The sequence below is a fragment of the Somniosus microcephalus genome, chromosome 14, assembly GCF_052327205.1.
Source record: "Somniosus microcephalus isolate GS21.2 chromosome 14, FLI_Smic_1.0, whole genome shotgun sequence".
NCBI lineage: Eukaryota > Metazoa > Chordata > Chondrichthyes > Squaliformes > Somniosidae > Somniosus > Somniosus microcephalus.
This window is the reverse complement of record NC_141000.1, coordinates 10,758,566-10,776,162: the sequence shown is the minus strand read 5'-3', so window position 1 is coordinate 10,776,162 and position 17,597 is coordinate 10,758,566. Positions and strand designations below refer to the sequence as shown.

Sequence of the window (17,597 nt, the reverse complement as noted above, 5' to 3'; positions counted from 1 at the left end):
GGCTCCAAACCACGCCAAGTTAGCGAGGCGGACCGTCGGGCTGAAGGGCTTGGAGGGGTCGAGATGTCCGGTGTTCAGGTGAATGATGGGTGCATGAGTGCAGAGGTAAGTGTGTTTGGTGTGTGTAAAGTGTTTAAATAAGTTCTACTTACCTTTACTTACTAATGCAGGCTTCCTTCCTTCAGGTCTCGGGAGTCCCTTATCTCACCGGCACAGAAAGCAGAATGGCTGCGAGCTGTCAAAAGTTGCAGCATTCTGCTTTCTGTTCTGGAGAGATTTCTAACTGAGTCTGTGGAGAAGGACTCAAGTTAGAAGTCAGATTGTCAGTGTTTGACAGCTTCACAGAGCTGTCAAACACGGATATTTCATCTGTCAAAAGCTCTTGACAGATGAAATGTCAATCCCTGACGTCACCTGTAACCGGGTGTCCCTTAATTGGCCTGCTGAGCCCACTGGGCGGGCTTAACAAGGTCAATCAAGGGAAAAGCACGTGGTTGGCTACAAATCGATGGAGGTGGGACTACACCCCAAAAAGTGGGAGTCTCGCCTCCATCACGTCCCCATTGACAAAATCCAGCCCATAGGGTCTAAAGAGAGGGAGAAACTGAATGAAATCAGTATTTGTAGGGAAATGGTGTTAGGGAAATTGATGGGATTGAAGGCCGATAAATCCCCAGGGCCTGATGATCTACATCCTAGGGTACTTAAGGAAGTGGCCCTAGAAATAGTAGATGCATTGCTGGTCATCTTCCAAAATTCTATAGATTCTGGCACAGTTCCCATGGATTGGAGGGTAGCAAATGTAACCCCACTATTTAAAAAAGGTGGTAGAGAGAAAATGGGGAATTATAGACCGGTAAGCCTGACATCTGTAGTGGGGGAAATGCTAGAGTCCATTATAAAAGATGTAATAGCAGAGCACTTGGAAAACAGTGACAGGATCGGACAAAGTCAACATGGATTTACAAAAGGTAAATCGTGCTTGACTAATCTACTGAAATTTTTTGAGGATGTAACTGGTAGAATAGATAAGGGAGAACCAGTGGATGTGGTGTATTTGGACTTTCAGAAGGCTTTCGATAAGGTCCCGCATAAGAGATTAGCATGCAAAGTTAAAGCACACGGGATTGGGGAGAAGGTACTGTCTTGGATAGAGAACTGGTTGGCAGACAGGAAGCAAAGAGTTGGAATAAACAAGTCTTTTTCCGAGTGGCAGGCAGTGACTAGTGGGGTACCGCAGGGATCGGTGCTAGGACCCCAACTATTCACAATATATATTAATGATCTAGACGAGGGAACTAGATGTAATATCGCCAAGTTTGCAGACGACACAAAGCTGGGTGGGCGTGTGTGCTGTGAGGAGGATGCCGAGAAACTCCAATATGATTTGGACAGGTTGGGTGATTGGGCAGATGCATGGCAGATGCAGTATAATGTGGATAAATGCGAGGTTATCCACTTTGGTGGCAAAAACAGGAAGGCAGATTATTATCTGAACAGCAATAGATTGGGAGAAGGGGAACTGCAATGAGACCTAGGTGTCCTTGTGCACCAGTCGCTGAAGGTAAGCATGCAGGTGCAGCAGGCGGTTAAGAAGGCAAATGGTATGTTGGCCTTCATAGCGAGAGGATTCGAGTACAGGAGCAAGGATGTCTTGCTGCAGTTGTACAGGGCCTTGGTGAGACCACACCTTGAGTATTGTGTGCAGTTTTGTTTGCCTTATCTGAGGAAGGATGTTCTTGTCATGGAGAGAGTGCAGCGAAGATTCACCAGACTGATACCTGGGATGGCAGGAATGACATATGAGGAGTGATTGGGTCGATTAGGCTTTTATTCACTGGAGTTTAGAAGAATGAGAGGGGATCTCATTGAAACTTATAAAATTCTAACAGGACTGGACAGACTAGATGCAGGAAGGATGTTCCCGATGGTCAGGGAGTCCAGAACCAGGGGTCACAGTGTAAGGATAAGGGATAAGCCATTTAGGACTGAGATGAGGAGGAATTTCTTCACCCAGAGAGTGGTGAACCTGTGGAATTCTCTACCACAGAAGGCAGTTGAGGCCATTTCATTAAATATATTCAAGAAGGAGTTAGATATATTTCTTAAGGCTAAAGGGATCAAGGGATATGGAGAGAAAGCAGGGACAGGGTACTGTGGCGGAGCCACTAAGGGACTCAGATCGTTTGTATATAATTCCCTTTAACAACATGTTAGCTACAGCCTGAGTCTGTACCTTTATTTACACTGTTTACTTGTACAGAGCGTGATTACTTTAACAGCGCGGGTAAACGCGATGACGTCACGCCGTTCATCACGTGATCCCCCACTGTCGGGAAGAACGTGATGACGTCAACCACGGGACCGCCCTAGCAGTCCTCGTGGAGCCTCCGAACTGAGCAGACCTACACTCGATGTTCTCCTGTAGTTACTTGTTTAAACCTGTTAGTTTCCATTAAACTTTGTTTTGTTTGATCGCCTGAGTGGACCTCAGTCTTTGGATAGGAACTAGACATTCCTGCAGTACTGAATTTGGATGACCAGCCATGATCTCGTTGAATGGCGGAGCAGGTTCGAGGGGCCGAATGGCCTACTCCTGCTCCTATCTTCTATGTTTCTATGTTAAGAAGAAATCTCTTCCTTAAAGAAGCTGACCTTAAAAATAATAAGTTTGTAGAATCAAATACAATCACATTATTGTTCCTGATGGAGATTTTGTATACTTCTCTGTGCTTAAGCACTGCAACATGTCTAACAAGACCAGTTACAGAGGTGGCACTTCCTCTCTGAGCATTCGGTCCAACATAGCATTTTGTAACCTTGGATAAACAAAGTGTGCACTGTGCGTGAAATTGTTGATTCAGAAGATATATTGAAAGGGCGCGTATAACGTTCCCTGGCCTTTACAGAACAACTCAAATCTTTAGTTTTCAGTTTTCACATGAACTTTACTAACTCCTGCTTTACAATGCCCTTAATACTTAGAATTAACCATTGTTATGGAACTAAGTTTAGAAGAGGCTAATTTCCGGGGCAATTCAATTTAATTAATTGTCTTGTGACGGGTTCTATTTGCCATGAATTCTGTGAACCTTAATCTTTGTTGTAAACCTCACACGTGGGATCTTCTGAAAGTCCAAGTAGATTATAGCCCTCCTCAATCAACTTATTTGCCCTTTGTATATTTGTCTGGTTTATCCTGTTAATTCCAAGTTGCTGATTCTCTCCTCTTTCTCCCTGTCTGCCTCTCTCCCTCGCCTTCTCTCTTTACCATTCTCCCACTTTGGGGGTTGACATTTTATGCACTCCATACTTTTCTATCCCTGCGCAAATGGATTTTTTTTTATCAGTTCCTAAACTTACACCTGCCCATTCAATCATATCATTGACCCATGTTCTTCTTTGCCTGTCTCTACTATTGTGTCAGTTTGACTCAATTAGTAGCACTCTCATCTTTGAGTCGAAAGGTTATGGTCTAAAATTTGAGTAGCTCCCCATTTGGGGTGCTAACTTCGAGCGCCCAGGAAAAATTAGCGCCCCAGCGCTGGAAATTGAGTGGTCGTGCCCCAAGAGGGAAGCGGGGCGCTACTGGAAACACCCCACATCCCTCTTGAGGCGCTGCGAGTCCATATCGTGGCGCTGGTGCCGCCGCTAACCTCCCGCTGAATTTCGCGGGAGGCGTGGGCAGCGCCGCGCCTGGGCGCTAGTTGCTTTGCGTCCCGTTCTAATGGGAGGTGCAAAGCAACCCAACTTTTCCCCCCATGGGTTTAAATTCTACTTCAGGACTTGAGCACAGAAACTAGGCTGATACTTCAGTGCAGTATGTGGCAGCGCTGCATTGTTGGAGGCAAAGTTCTTCAGGTCAGATGTTAAATCAAGGTCCCATCTACATCTTCTGATGCATCCGGTCGACATTGCGATTCCGTGACACTATTCAAAGAAGATTGGGGAGTTCTCTTGGTGTTCTGGGAAACATTCCTCCCTCAACCTTCACCAAAAGCTGATTAACTGGTCATTCATCTCATTGTTGTTTGTGATGAATTGCGTATGATCCACTTTGAGTCATTTCTGAAGTGTAATAAGTCACTATACCAATGGATGTATTCCTTTCTCAACATCAACTTCTTTAGACAGCAGCAACCCCAAAAACTTTCTTTTGCGTTCTGTGACCCTGGGTCAGTACATTTGCATAATTATTTACAGATCCAGGTCCAGTTTGGGCAGGTGTAGGAAGCATACTAGTTATGGGAGCATAAATATGTGTGTAAGCGAAATATAAAGGGATGGCGACAATCAAGGGGACTGTCGCAATAGGTTGACAAGCAATTCTAAAATTCATCAGAAAGGTTCAAAAGGCAGCTCAACCCATTAGCAGCCATTGCCAAGGATGAAGGAGCAGGAGTTTAAGAAGTGACAGACAAACATGAAAGTAAAGGAAGCCCTATGTGTAAGTGATGGTCCAACCCAGACCCGACTCCCCCGTCTGATGGCTGCTGATGTCGAGGTGGTACTCACATGAGGTGCTGCTGTTTGCCGCTTCATTGCAGCATCCCCGTAATCATGGAATCATAGAAAGTTACAGCACGGAAGGAGGCCATTTCGGCCCATCGTGTCCGCGCCGGCCAACAAACAGCTATCCAGCCTAATCCCACTTCCCAGCTCTTGGTCCGTAGCCCTGCAGGTTACAGCATCCCAAGTGCACATCCAAGTACTTTTTAAATGTGGTTAGGGTTCCTGCCTCTACCACCCTTTCAGGCAGTGAGTTCCAGACCCCCACAACCCTCTGGGTGAAGAAATTTCCACTCAAATCCCCTCTAAACCTTCCACCAGTTACTTTAAATCTGTGCCCCTGGTTTTTGACCCCTCTGCTAATGGAAATTGGTCCTTTCTATCCACTTTATCTAGGCCCCTCATAATTTTATACACCTCAATAAGGTCTCCCCTCAGCCTCCTCTGTTCCAAGGAAAACAAACCCAGCCTAGCCAGTCTTTCCTCATAGCTAAGATTCTCTAATCCCGGCAACATCCTTGTAAATCTCCTCTGTACCCTCTCTAGTGCAATCACATCTTTCCTGTAATGTGGTGACTGTTAAGTCTGTGTGTCCCAGTTATGCTTATTATAAATCACTGGACACAGACCACAAGAATAACTTTAACAGGTCTTTACTATTCGGAGGTCAGGGCTGAACTGCCCAGCATATCCCTACACAACGTTTATATACCGGTGTGGTCACCACTGGCATTACAGTATACAGCAGCCAAGAGAAAGTAGTACATCTCTTAAGGTAGTTCTCTTAAGGTGGAACAGGTTACATACACCACAGTGACCAGAACTGCCTACATGGAGGCGGAGGAGGCTTGAGGCCACAGCTGACCGCTACTGTCACTGGCTGTCCCAGCCCTATGGTGCATGGTAGCAGCAGGCTGTTATGAATCTTATGATCCATGAAGAAAGACTCATGAAATAACACTGGACGGCCAGCTGGCGGTGCCGTCCAAGGAGTTAAATACTCGGGCGTGGGCCCAGCTTGCCCAGGACATTGTGTAAACAGGAACTAGTGAAAGATAACTAGACCTCCATGCTTTATACTCGAACCAAGTGCGTAGTGAGTTTTATTACGTCACAGGGTCCTTACAGTGGATGGTACAGCTCTGCTGATCCAGATCCTGGGAAGACAGTTACCCATAGCTGTTGCCAGGTAGTTGCAACTTTGTCCTCCAATTTGACACTCCTCACTATGCAGCTTCTTCAGCTGGGAATGAAGAACAATTCCAGTGATCATCTGCGCCAACTCCATAATCATTGAGAAAATGCTGAGTGCCCATGTCTAGCCTCAGATGCTAAAGAACGCAAAGAACAGTATCCACAATTTAATTCAAAGCTCCTTTCACCTGAACTACCTGGGTCTGTATGACACTCTCTGTCGTCGCAATAATGCTGTTTTGTCTTGAGGCGATGCGTTTCCTTCTCTTTTTGAGTACAATGTAAATACGTATATAAACCAGCAGTGTAATAAAAAATGGCAAGTAGAAGGATACGATGGACGAATACACAACAAAATCTGGATTGGATATGGAACATAACCCAGGGTCATCTGCAAAATAATAATGGCAGAAGGTCAGAAGTTTCATTCAGTCATTAAATGTTATTTTCTAATGTAGCACGGACCTATCTACTGAAGTTAGTGAAATACAATGAATGACAATGCAATAATAAAGTTATTACCCAAAACTGGACAATTTTTGCTTTATAGGATCATAAGAACATAAGAAATAGGAGCAGGAGTCGGCCATTCGGCCCTTCGAGCCTGCTCCGCCATTCAATAAGATCATGGCTGATCTTCTTCCTCATCTCCACTTTCCCGCACTATCCGCATATCCCTTGATTCCCTTAATATTCAAAAATCTATCGATCCCTGTCTTGAATATACTCAATGACTGAGTCTCCACAGCCCTCTGGGGTAGAGAATTCCAAAGATTCACCATCTGAGTGAAGAAATTTCTCCTCATCTCAGTCCTAAATGGCCGACCCCTTATTCTGAGACTGTGACCCCTGGTTCAAGACTTCCCAGCCGGGGGAAACTACCTCCCTGCATCTACCCTGTCAAGTCCTGTAAGAATTTTGTAAGTTTCAATGAGATCACCTCTCATTCTTCTAAACTCTAGATAATATAGGTCTAGTCTACTCAATCTCTCCTCATAGGACAATCCCCCCATCCCAGGAACCAGTCTGGTGAACCTTCGTTGCACTCTCTCTGTGGCAAGTATATCCTTCCTTAGGCAAGGAGACCAAAACTGTACACAATACTCCAGGTGTGGTCTCACCAGGGCCCGATATAATTGCAGTAAGACGTCTTGGGGGAAAAATTCAGTATTGCCCCGTTTGGGACGCCATTATCGGCCATGCGCAAAGTTTAGCGCCTGGCGCTAATTATCGCCTCCGACGGCAAACTTGGCTTTTATCGTCCCTGGAGGTGATTGGAGCGCTAAATCAGACGCTTCACAACTGTCTTAAGGCGCAAAGACCGAGGAGTGAGGCGCTGCCTCAGAGCGAAGCACTTGTGATGTCAGTCAGCAATGGAACACTGACACACTGGTGCCAGCCAATTCTTAAAGGGGAGTTCTGACGAAAGGTCATCGACCTGAAACGCTAACTCTGTTTCTCTCTTCTCAGATGCTGCTTGACCTGCTGAGTTTCTCCAGCATTTTTCTGTTTTTATCTTAAAGGGGAGGGTTGATTTTGCACTCCATCCACAACCTGCTCATTGCAGCCTTGTATCTTGGCCTGGAGAGACCTGTACATCAAATCTGCTGGAAAGAACAATGGAGAGACTCAGGGAAAGAGCTCAGAGTGCAGCCCCTATAGTCTCTTCTAAATCGATACTAGGAAGGGCAAATCAAAATAAACCTGCAAAGTGCTGCTCAGTACCCAAAACTCCTTCACACAGCGTTGAATCTCTCCAGAAGTCTCTCTCTCTCTCTGAATGCGTGGTGCAAAAATGTCACCGACAAAAAAAGGCAGGAAGCGGTCGCCTTTAAATAGCGCTCCCCCACTCCCTTCCTGACAGCAAAACGCTCCCCTCAACCTGTCGTTGCTAGTGGCAGGCGGTAAGGCAGGGGGCGCCACTCAATATCTGATCCGGGGCACTAATGGGGCGTTGCGCACTCGACTGACGTCACAATCTGCCGGCGCAGGAGATCGTGGCGGTAGTGTTTAGTGCCGCTGCAAAATGTCTAGTTAATTTCGCGAGCGGCGCAAACATCGCCGCGCCCGGGCGCTAGTTGCTTTGCGGCCCATTAGCACCCTCTTAAGGCGCTAACAGGAGGTGCAAACAACTGAAATTTCCCTCCCTTTACTCTTATACTCAAATCCTCTTGTAATAAAGGCCAACATACCATTTGCTTTCCTAAATGTTTTATTTGGTATTCAAAGCCAGGCAAACTATTCTTTATGTTGCTAGTTATATTTTATGTGGTGCAGATATTTCCTGGCACAGAATCAAAGTGCCAACCCATGCTGTAACCACAGTAAATGCTAAAAGCCAGGAATGTAAGCATTGAGTCGTGTGGAGCATGAATCCGGCATATACCTGTTGGCCCGAATGGTCTGCTCCTATGCTGTAAAATTCTGTTACAATCTATGCTAAGATTGATCTGACCACATTATAGATATGTTAATCCAAGTGTCACAGCCAGAAAGTACATGAAAGTGTTTGTTATTGCATGTTTTTAAGCAGACCTATGCACATAGAAACATAGGTGATAGGAGCAGGAGTAGGCCATTCGGCCCCTCGAGCCTGCTCCGCCATTCAATGAGATCATGGCTGATCATCCAAATTCAGTCCCCTGTCCCTGCCTTCTCCCCATATCCCTTGATCCCTTTAGCCTTAAGAAATATATCTAACTCCTTCTTGAATATATTTAATGAATTGGCCTCTACTGCCTTGTTTGGTAGAGAATTCCACAGGTTCACCACTCTCTGGGTGAAGAAATAGGAATTTAGCAACCCGATCAAATATAGATAAATAATAATACTTGTATCCATATAGCATCTTATGTCAACATGTCTCAAGCCCTTTATACAATTAATTCCTTTTAAAGAACAATGACTGGGGTCACATAGCCACATACAGCAGCCATTTTGCACCGGCCATGACTCACAAAGAGCCATGAGATAAGTGACCAGTTAACCTGTCCTTTTGGTGATACTGGTCAAGGGATGAATATTGGCTTGGGCACCAGAGGACTCCCTGCTCTTCAAACAGTGCCTGGGATCTCTAGCAGCCACCTGAGAAACCAGAATGGGCAGATGGGACCTCAGTTTAACCTTACCATATCCAAAAAAAAAGGTTCTATAAAACATTTAGGGGAAAAATTCGGTTGGTTGCGCCTTCCATTAGCACTTTAAGAGGGCGCCAAGTGGGGCGCAAAGCAACTAGCGCCCGGGCGTGGCGAAATCTGCGCCTCTCGCGAAATTGACCGGACATTTTGCGGCGGCGCTAAACAATACCGCCCGATCTCCTGCGCTCGCAGATCTTGACATCATTCGAGTGTGCAACGCCCCATTAGCGCCCCGGACCGGATATTGAGTGGCGCCCCCTGCCTTACCGCCTGCAACGACAGGTTGAGGGGAGCGTTATGCTGTCAGAAAGGGACTGGGGAAGCGCTATTTAAAGGCGACCGCTTCCTGCCTTTTTTTGTCGGTGACATTTTTGCACCACGCATTCTGAGAGAGAGAGACTTCTGGAGAGATTCAACGCTGTGTGAAGGAGTTTTGGGTACTGAGCAGCACTTTGCAGGTTGATTTTGATTTGATCTTCCTTGCATCGATTTAGAAGAGACTATGGGGGGCTGCACTCTGAGCTCTTTCCCTGGGTCTCTCCATTGTTCTTTCCAGCAGATTTGATGTACAGGTCTCTCCAGGCCGAGATTCAAGGCTGCAATGAGCAGGGTGTGGATAGAGTGCAAGAAGATTCACCAGACTGATACCTGGGATGGCAGGAATGACATACGAGGAGAGATTGGGTCGATTGGGCTTATATTCGCTGGAGTTTAGAAGAATGAGAGGGGATCTCATTGAAACTTATAAAATTCTAACAGGGCTAGACAGACTAGATGCAGGGAGAATGTTCCCGATGGCGGGAGAGTCCAGAAGCAGGGGTCACAGTCTAAGGATAAGAGGTAAGCCATTTAGGACTGAGATGAGGAGGAATTTCTTCACCCAAAGAGTGGTGAACCTGTGGAATTCTCTACCACACAGGGCAGTTGAGGCCAATTCATAAAATATATTCAAGAAGGAGTTGGATATATTTCTTGAAGCTAAAGGGATCAAGGGATATGGGGAGAAAGCAGGGACAGGGTACTGAATTTGGATGATCAGCCATGATCTCATTAAATGGCAGAGCGGGCTCGAGGGGCCGAATGGCCTACTCCTGCTCCTATCTTCTATGTAATCTCTGGATTGTTACCTGAGCCACGCGCCAATTGGCATAGGATGGCTGCTGCTACCTCTATTGCTGGTTCTACTACTCCCCCCCCAAACCCCCATCACCACGATCTTATTTACTGAGAATTATAAATCAACTAGTAAACTTTTTAAAAAAAATTTCCATTAAAGAAAATCCTACAAAGGACTCATCCTGCATACCTGCAAACAGTAGAACTATTTATCTGGCTTAGTCTGCCCTTCCTACTGCAGAGAACACAGGAGGTTGAAAGATTTGTTTTTGCAATGTGAACATTATGCCAAATTTTACTTTTCACATTAAACTACAGAAGTTTTGTATCTGTTAAGCTGAAAGAAAACAAACCCTAAAAATAACTTGCCGATGTTCCTATGAAATCCTTTTGTCTGCTATTATAATACAGGATTGAACATGTTTATTTAAAATTGGCTAACACCTCACCTCCACTGAAATAGCAGATAAAGGAATGTTCATTAAGTATTCATCAGTTACCATCGACGAGACTAATTTCCAGGCTTAAGTGTTTCCATTGATTAAATAAAGAGGCATGATAGTCTTTTGCTTCAGTACTGGTATGTGGACAGTCCCGTGCCTAATGTGTACAATCTAATCACTTCACCAGTGGGCACTTCATTATTATGATCTAGGCCTTGCTAAATGTTAGCCTGTGGCTTGGTTTGTGTCTTGAGTTACGAGTAGTATTGATCAAACTGAATCGAATATCTGAACTGAGGACCCTTTAATCATTATTGTTTGCTAAATGTGAAAAGATTATTTTGTAAGATTTTTTTTTGTTACCTGTTGTATTGAAACCAAACAAGAGAGGACAAGACACTGCAAACGACAATATCCACACAGCAGTGATCATTACAGTCACCCGTCTCCTGGAGCTGTAATTTGTGTTATATTGGATTGGCATCACTACAGCCGTGTACCTTAAACCAAGAGAAAACAAGATTTTACTGCCAAAATACTAAAATGATTGCTATGCCAGGCAAAGACACACAAACCTTCAGTTATGATACGCTTATCAATTACTTCATAAAAGGTGATGAGTCGAAGAAGAGATGATGAGTCGAAAGAAGAGATGAATAAGGCTTTTATTAGCTAAGAAGAGACCATGCTTCTTCGTGAGTGACTGAACAAGTCTGAACGAAACCCACACAGTGGTGGGTGGAGTCAGCTGAGGCATGCCTCCATACACAGCGCCACCCAGAGGTGGCAATATACAATACAGTGGTTTACCACATTCACCCCTTGTTTAATGTGAAGTCCGGCGGGGTGAAGGGTACTACAAGTTAAGTCTATCAGGAGGCCTTGTCTGACGTCCTGATCGTCGTGGTGGCGGCGGTGGTGTTGCAGCATCCGACGTCGGGTCTGGTGTCTGGGTGGTTGGCGAAGATTCCTGGGGCTTTGGCATGCCGTCTGCAGGGGTTGGGTTGGGAGGGGTGGTGGGGGATAACAGTGGTAAGGGGGATAACGGTGGTAAGGGGGATAACGGTGGTAATTCAGGGGTACCCGAGGGTGCGAGATCTCGTATGGAGACCGTGTCCTCCCGCCCGTCTGGGTATGTCACCCAGGCATACTGGGGGTTGGCGTGTAGGAGGTGCACCCGCTCGACCAGGGGGTCCGTTTTATGCGTCCTCACGTGCCTCCGCAGTAGGACGGGCCCAGGAGAAGTCAACCATGCCGGTAGCGAGGTTCCCGATGTAGACTTCCGGGGGAAAACGAACATTTTCTCATGAGGGGTCGCATTAGTGGCAGTACAAAGCAGTGACCGAATGGAGTGAAGCGCTGCAGGGAGGACCTCCTGCCAGCGGGAGGTCGGAAGGCCCTTAGATTTTAGTGCTAAGAGGACTGCCTTCCAAACCGTCGCGTTCTCCCTTTCCACCTGGCCGTTCCCCCGGGGGTTGTAACTGGTGGTCCTGCTCGTGGCGATACCTCTTGTTAGCAGGTACTGCCGAAGTTCGTCGCTCATGAACGATGAGCCCCTGTCGCTATGTATATAGCTGGGGAACCCGAACAGAGCGAAGATGTCATTCAGACACTTGATGACCGTGGTACTGGTCATGTCTGGGCAAGGGATGGCAAAGGGGAAACGGGAGTACTCATCAACTATGTTGAGGAAGTACACATTGCGGTCAGCGGAGGGGAGGGGCCCTTTAAAATCGACGCTCAGGCGTTCGAAGGGGCGGGTGGCCTTGATCAGGCTTGCTCTGTCCGGCCTATAGAAGTGCGGTTTGCACTCGGCGCAGATTTGGCAGCTCTTGGTCATGGTCCTGACCTCCTCGATGGAGTAGGGCAGGTTACGGAATTTGATAAAATGGAAAAACCTGGTGACCCCCGGGTGGCAGAGGTCATTGTGGAGGGACTGCAGCCTATCACTCTGCGCGTTGGCGCATGTACCACGTGATAGGGCATCTGGGGGCTCATTGAGTTTCCCTGGCCGATACAAGATATCATAATTGTAGGTGGAGAGTTCGATTCTCCACCTCAAGATCTTGTCGTTCTTGATTTTACCCCTCTGCTTATTATTAAACATAAAAGCTACTGAACGCTGGTCAGTGAGCAGGGTAAATCGTTTCCCGGCCAGGTAATGCCTCCAGTGACGCACCGCTTCTACAATAGCCTGGGCCTCCTTTTCGACGGAGGAGTGTCTCGTCTCGGGGCCCTGGAGGGTCCTTGAGAAAAAGGCCACGGGTCTGCCCGCCTGGTTAAGGGTCGCGGCTAGGGCGAAGTCGGAGGCATCGCTCTCCACTTGGAAGGGGATGGACTCATCCACCGCGTGCATTGCGGCCTTCGCGATATCGTTCTTGATAAGAGTGAAGGCTGCACACGCCTCTGGTGTCAGGGGGAAGGAGGTGGCTTTGATGAGGGGCCTGGCTTTGTCTGCATAGAGGGGCACCCACTGGGCGTAGTAGGAGAAAAACCCCAGGCATCTCTTCAGTGCTTTTTGGCAGTGGGGAAGGGGTAGCTCCATTAGGGGGCGCATTCTGTCGGGGTCGGGCCCGATGACTCCGTTCTCCACCACGCAGCCGAGGATGGCCAGGCGCTTGGTGTGAAACATACATTTTTCCTTATTGTACGTTAGGTTCAGCCGTTGGGCCGTACGGAGGAAATTTGCTAGATTAACGTCGTGGTCCTGCTGGTCGTGGCCGCAGATGGTGACGTTATCCAAATAGGGGAAGGTTGCCCGCAGCGCGTTCTGGTCAACCATTCAGTCCATCTCCCTTTGGAAGACCGAAACCCCGTTGGTGACGCCGAAGGGGACCCTAAGGAAGTGGTAGAGGCGGCCGTTTGCCTCGAAGGCAGTATACTGGCGGTCCTCATGGCGGATGGGCAGCTGGTGGTACGCTGACTTAAGGTCGATGGTGGAGAATACTTTGTATTGCGCAATCTGATTGACCATATCAGATATGCGAGGGAGGGGGTACGCGTCCAGCTGGGTGTACCGGTTTATGGTTTGGCTGTAGTCGATTACCATGTGGCGTTTTGCAGTGGTTTTAACGACTACAACCTGGGCTCGCCAGGGGCTAGTGCTACCTTCGATAATGCCCTCCTTCAAGAGCCGCTCCACCTCAGAGCTGATAAAAGCTCTGTCCCCGGCACTGTACCGCCTGCTTTTGGTAGCGATGGGTTTACAGTCGCGGGTGAGGTTAGCGAACAGGGGAGGGGGGGGGACTTTTAATGTGGAAAGGCTGCAGGTGGTTTGCAGCGGGCGATTTAAAAGTTGTTGGTTGCAGACTGTGAGTGGGGGGAGGGGTCCACCGTATGCTAGTGTGACACTCTTAAGGTGGCACTGAAAATCCAACCCTAGCAGGACGGCAGCGCAAAGACGGGGCAGGACTAGCAGTTTAAATTTTTGATATTCAGTGCCCCCTACTGACAGGGTCACCACACAGTAGCCGCTGATGTCCATTGACTGGGACTTGGACGCCATAGAAATGCGATGGTGCGTTGGCAGAATCGTGAGGGAGTGGCTACGTACCGTGTCGGGGTGGACGAAACTCTCTGTGCTCCCGCTGTCGATCAGGCAACTGGTGGCGCGGCCGTTTACCGCGATATCCATCATGGAGCTGGATAGATGGTGAGGGTGGCCTTGATCCAGCGTCACGGAGGCCAGTATGTGGCTTAGTGAGTCACTATAGTCATCCGCCGAGACGGTGGTCGGTTCCGGTGACGAAATGGCGGTTGAGTGCGTTGGATACGATGGCGGCGGATGCCATGCGGCCGGGGGTACACAAAATGGCGGATAAGATGGCTGCTCCCACGGCCCGCACGCTGCGCTGCTGGCTGGCTTCCCCTTGCAGGCGTTAGCGTAATGGCCTTTCTTCCCGCAGCCCGAGCAGGTAGCTGTCTTAGCTGGGCAGTGCGCTCTGGGATGTTTTAACTGGCCACAGAAATAGCATTTTTGGGCCTGGTTACTGGGCATCGAAGCAGTTCTTACCGGAGGCTGCTGTCTCGGTTGGGTCGCTGCAGCGGTTGGTGCCGGGGGCGGCGGTCCCGTGTCCCACGGTTTCGATTGCCATGTCTCGGCGCCGTTACGGGGGTATGCCTCGAGGTTTCGGTGGGCCTCCTCTAACGAGAGCGCAAGGGCAATGGCCGTCTTCAGGTCGGGTTCCTTGCTTTCTAGCAGTCTCTGCCGGGTGTGGTCTGACTGGAGGCCCCTGACGAAGGCATCACAGGCGAGTCCCTGCGCGTGCTCCACAGCCGTTACCGCTTTACAATCGCAGTCTCTGCAGAGTGCCAGTAGCGCCCGTGCAAATGCCCCTACCGATTCTCCCGGTTGCTGCCTGCGGGATCCCAAGAGGTGTCGGGCGTAAATTGTGTTCACTGGGCGCGTATATTGCCCTTTTAGTAGCTCGAGGGCCGCCACGTACGTATTAGAGTCCCGGATTAGCATATATACTTGATGGCTCACCTGGGCGGTCAAAATTTTCAGTTTGTGATCCTCCTCTGTAACCTGTGAGATTGCGAGGAAGGATTCAAAGCAGCTCAGCCAGTGTTCAAACTTGGCTGATGCACCCACATCTTGAGGGTCGAGGTCCAGGCGTGGTGGTCTGAGGGCTCTCAGCAATGTCTGCTGTATCCGTTGCTGTTGTTGCTCCTCAGGTGTCGCCATTTAACTTTTAGCTAATAAAATTGATACGCTTATCAATTACTTCATAAAAGGTGATGAGTCGAAGAAGAGATGATGAGTCGAAAGAAGAGATGAATAAGGCTTTTATTAGCTAAGAAGAGACCATGCTTCTTCGTGAGTGACTGAACAAGTCTGAACGAAACCCACACAGTGGTGGGTGGAGTCAGCTGAGGCATGCCTCCATACACAGCGCCACCCAGAGGTGGCAATATACAATACAGTGGTTTACCACAAGTTAGCAGCACACAAAATGGCCTCCTCAGTGTGGTATTTACCTCAGCTCTTAATGCCATCGATATAGTGGCGATACAATAATTACTTGGGGCCGATTTGGGGCAGAAATGGAGGGGAATGGTGTGGAGAAGTTAGCCACACCCTCTTGACCCTATTTAAATTTGGCGGAGGCAACATCTGGCGGGCCTTAAAGGGAACTGGTAGGTTTTTTTGGGGAGGAGAATGCCCGTGCAGTTTTTTGGGGATTTGAGGCAGCAGCTATTACGATGCATTTTAATCTGTTTACTGTCCCAAAAACAGCTGGTAAATCAGAAGAGTATCCAGGCCATAGAATCCTGTGCTGCTGGGGATAGGGCTCCCGTCATATCGGTGAGGAGTCAGACTTTTCTCTTTTGTAACTCCGCTGACTCTCTTCCAATTACCCGACTTTACCCTTTCAACAGTAACTCAGCAGAAAACTCTTTTACCCACTGATACCATTTAGGAACCCCTGCCCCACTCCCCCACCCCCACCCCCTCAAAGTGCATTGTTTGGCAGTGCAGTGCAAAATTCAGGACTATACGCCCAGAGTAATACTGCAGATTGTTGAGTTGCTCACACTATGAATGATAAGATTTGCAAAGCTGTCTCACAGTGACTAAGCCCATCCAAACATAACATTCACTTAAAGTGTTTGAATCTAAATTTAGAGCCAGGCCGTTCAGGTGTGATGTCAGGAAGCCCTTCTTCACAGAAAGTGCAGTGGAGATCTGGAACACTCTCCCCCAAAAAGCTGTTGAGGCTCGATCAATTGCTAATTTTAAAACCGAGACTGATAGATTTTTTGCTAGCCAAGGATATTAAGGGTTACGGAATCAAGGTGAGTAGATGGAGTTAAGATGCAGATCAGTCATGATCTAATTGAATGGCGGAACCAGCTTGAGGGGCTGAATGGCCGACTCTTGTGTTCCTATCGAATATGAAACTCAAAAATAAATGATAGCTTCTTCTTCTTCTTAGGCAGGCCCTCGGAACTGAGGATGAATTGCTTCCACACTAAAAATGAGTTCTCGGGTGACTGATGAGTCCAATGTGGGACCTACAGTCTCTGTCACAGGTGGGGCAGACGGTGGTTGAAGGGGCGGGTGGGTGGAAAGCCCTGCAGCGGGTAGTCAAAACTGCCCAACGCATTACCGGCACCCGGCTACCGACCATAGAGCACATATACCAGAAACGCTGTCTACGGAGGTCACGGTGCATCATCAAAGACCCTACCCACCCCAGCCACAGTCTGTTAGCCCTCCTGCCATCTGGGAGACGCTACAGATGCATTCGCACCCGCACGACCAGATTTAGGAACAGCTTCTTTCCCAGGGCTGTCATCCTACTGAACTCCACAAATAAACTCTAAAGCCTGCACATCTGCCAATGCACTTTATTATGGTTATGTTTATGTTAATGTATTACAAGCCAAATGTATGTTGAATGTTTAAATGTCTTAATCTAAATGTACACTCTCGGGAGCCGCAAGCCTACATTTCGTTGTACTGCACTTGTGCACTAACAATGACAATAAAGTTGATTATGATATTATGATTATGTGGAGTGCTTGGGTTGACGTGCGCTCCTTGCGCTGTTTGCGCTTGGCTTCCACTTGCTCCCGGCGAAGAGACTCGAGGTGTTTGGCGTCTTCCCGGATGCTTCTCCTCCACTTTGTGCGGTCTTAGGCCAGGGATTCCCAGGTGCCGGTGGGGATGTTGCACTTTTTCAAGGAGGCTTTGAGGGTGTTGTAAAGTCTGTGGGTTGTGCAGTTAATAAATACACAGACTTCAGAAGTAACAAACAAACAGGTCTTTACTATTCGAAGGTCAGGGCGAATCTGCCCCAGCAATCCTGCCACAACACTTATATACTGGTGTGGTCACTGTCGGTATCACAGTATACAGAAGCCAAACAAGTAGTGCCACACCTAAAGTAGTTCTCTTAAAGGTGAACGGTTACATACAATAGTTTCCTTAAAGGTAGACGGGTACATACACTACAATCCTCCCTTTTTAGGTTTCAACATACGGAGTCCATAGTGAACAAACATTATAACATATATACAGCTTTATGTCAGACAGTTCATAGATTCAGTCTTTCCGGAGGTTTCCGGATTCTGTCCGGATAACGCCGCAGTGGTGTCGTCATTCCAGGCGGGTTAGTCGGTGTTTCTGGCAAAGTCGATTCGGCTTGAGAGCCAGCGTCAGGTTCAGCTGATTCCAGTATTACCAGATCGG

General features: G+C 47.9%; 1 protein-coding gene across 1 annotated transcript in view; it reads right to left on the bottom strand.

Annotated features, from left to right (window-relative positions):
• The window catches only part of drd3 (dopamine receptor D3), a 64,245-nt gene that overhangs the window by 23,599 nt on the left and 23,049 nt on the right, over window positions 1-17,597 (bottom strand). The window contains exons 3-4 of the mRNA XM_086007382.1: window positions 10,763-10,899; window positions 5,877-6,094 (exon numbers count right to left, since the gene is read on the bottom strand). Of these exons, the coding sequence (XP_085863508.1) occupies window positions 5,877-6,094; window positions 10,763-10,899 (355 nt within the window). The remainder of the gene's footprint in view (window positions 1-5,876; window positions 6,095-10,762; window positions 10,900-17,597) is intronic.